The sequence below is a fragment of the Austrofundulus limnaeus genome, unplaced genomic scaffold, assembly GCF_001266775.1.
Source record: "Austrofundulus limnaeus strain Quisiro unplaced genomic scaffold, Austrofundulus_limnaeus-1.0 Scaffold280, whole genome shotgun sequence".
Classification (NCBI taxonomy): Eukaryota; Metazoa; Chordata; class Actinopteri; order Cyprinodontiformes; family Rivulidae; genus Austrofundulus; species Austrofundulus limnaeus.
The window spans coordinates 816,739-818,036 of NW_013952682.1; the positions used below are offsets into that span (position 1 = coordinate 816,739).

At 44.3% G+C, this 1,298-nt stretch overlaps 1 protein-coding gene across 1 annotated transcript in view; it reads right to left on the bottom strand.

The window, feature by feature from the left end:
* Window positions 1-1,298, bottom strand: part of blnk (B cell linker) — a gene marked incomplete at its 5' end in the record, with an annotated part of 21,986 nt that overhangs the window by 5,368 nt on the left and 15,320 nt on the right. Inside the window, 3 exon segments of the mRNA XM_014021172.1 lie at window positions 157-240; window positions 335-407; window positions 488-591. Of these exon segments, the coding sequence (XP_013876626.1) occupies window positions 157-240; window positions 335-407; window positions 488-591 (261 nt within the window).

The window sequence follows — 1,298 nt, forward strand, 5'->3', positions numbered from 1 at the left end:
TATATATACAGTATATATATATATATTTGCAGCATCAGGAGAAACTAAATTCTGCAAAGGCTCAAAGACTCAATAAAATGTATTTAACAGGTAAAAAGTGGATTTTGAAGATCTGTTTTCAGATCAGGAACCACACAGGTTTGAACCTGGACCTACCAGGACTGGGTGCACGCTCGTGTAAATGTGAAGCTGAAGCAGGGTGGTCCGCTCCGGTCCTGTTCCCACCGCGCAGCGAGGGGTCTGAGTCAGAGTTTAGAATATTTTATCTTTGAACGTGCAGTTTTAGGTCAGGCAGACCGGTCCTTCCTGGTCTTTGTGTGGACGAGGGTCTTACTAGGAGGCGGGTTCTCTGAAGGTTCTATGTAGTTATCGTCATCAGCGGTCCCATCTGGGTCGATGTAGTCCTCCTGCAAACACAACRGTTTCAGCTTCAGTGGAAATCATTCAACCAGAAGTAGGTGAGCTGAAAAAGGAGAAGCAGCCTCACCTCGTCGTACCCCACACGGGGGGGCTCGGGAGGAAGTTGTTTGGAGGCTTTGCCCGCGATGGGGGGCTTCTTCGGTGGTCTGCTGAGGCGTTCACGGCAGCTGTCTGGAGAAAAGAAGAAGAAGAAACAGAAACTGCAGATCAGGATTTGCATGAGGTGTTGTGTTTTTGTGGGTTCAGTTGCACCTCTGCAGGAGGGAGGGCACCACGAGTTACTGAAACTAAAAACATTTTGGTTAAATCTTTAAATAACGTGAAGCTGTTAGAGCTCAGAGCTACTGAGGATGACTCTCAGCTATATGTACCATTTTGCTACCTTTACCTTTCAATTTGCATTTTAACATTTTGGATAGCCTTTTGGTATTTAGCTTTTTGCTAATTTTCTTACTTCTAATTTGTAGAATTTTGTCACTTTTAGCTAGCTTTTTTTACTTTTGGTTTTTGTCATGGTCCCAAAGACACCCACAGCAGCCGAAACTAAGGACAAATCCCAGCGTGGACACGTTCAGTAGAGGGAAAAAACTTAAAAAAAACTATTTCCTCTTGTCCAGCCGAAACGCCGGCCGCAGTGGGTAGCTCCGGTCCCCGGAACCGCCTTTAAGACAACGCCAATAAACTGTCGTGGACACGTTTATTAAGAATGCAGAAACACGTTGGAATAAATGCACAGAAAATCTGCGTGTATGGTCATGAATTATTTAATTCTGGGCAACAATAAACAAAACAAATCAAGGAAGTCTGTTGAATTGTTGAATTGTCTGTTGAAAAAAACCAGAGGCACAGAGACAGGCCAGGTTCTCTGTGTTTCCTGT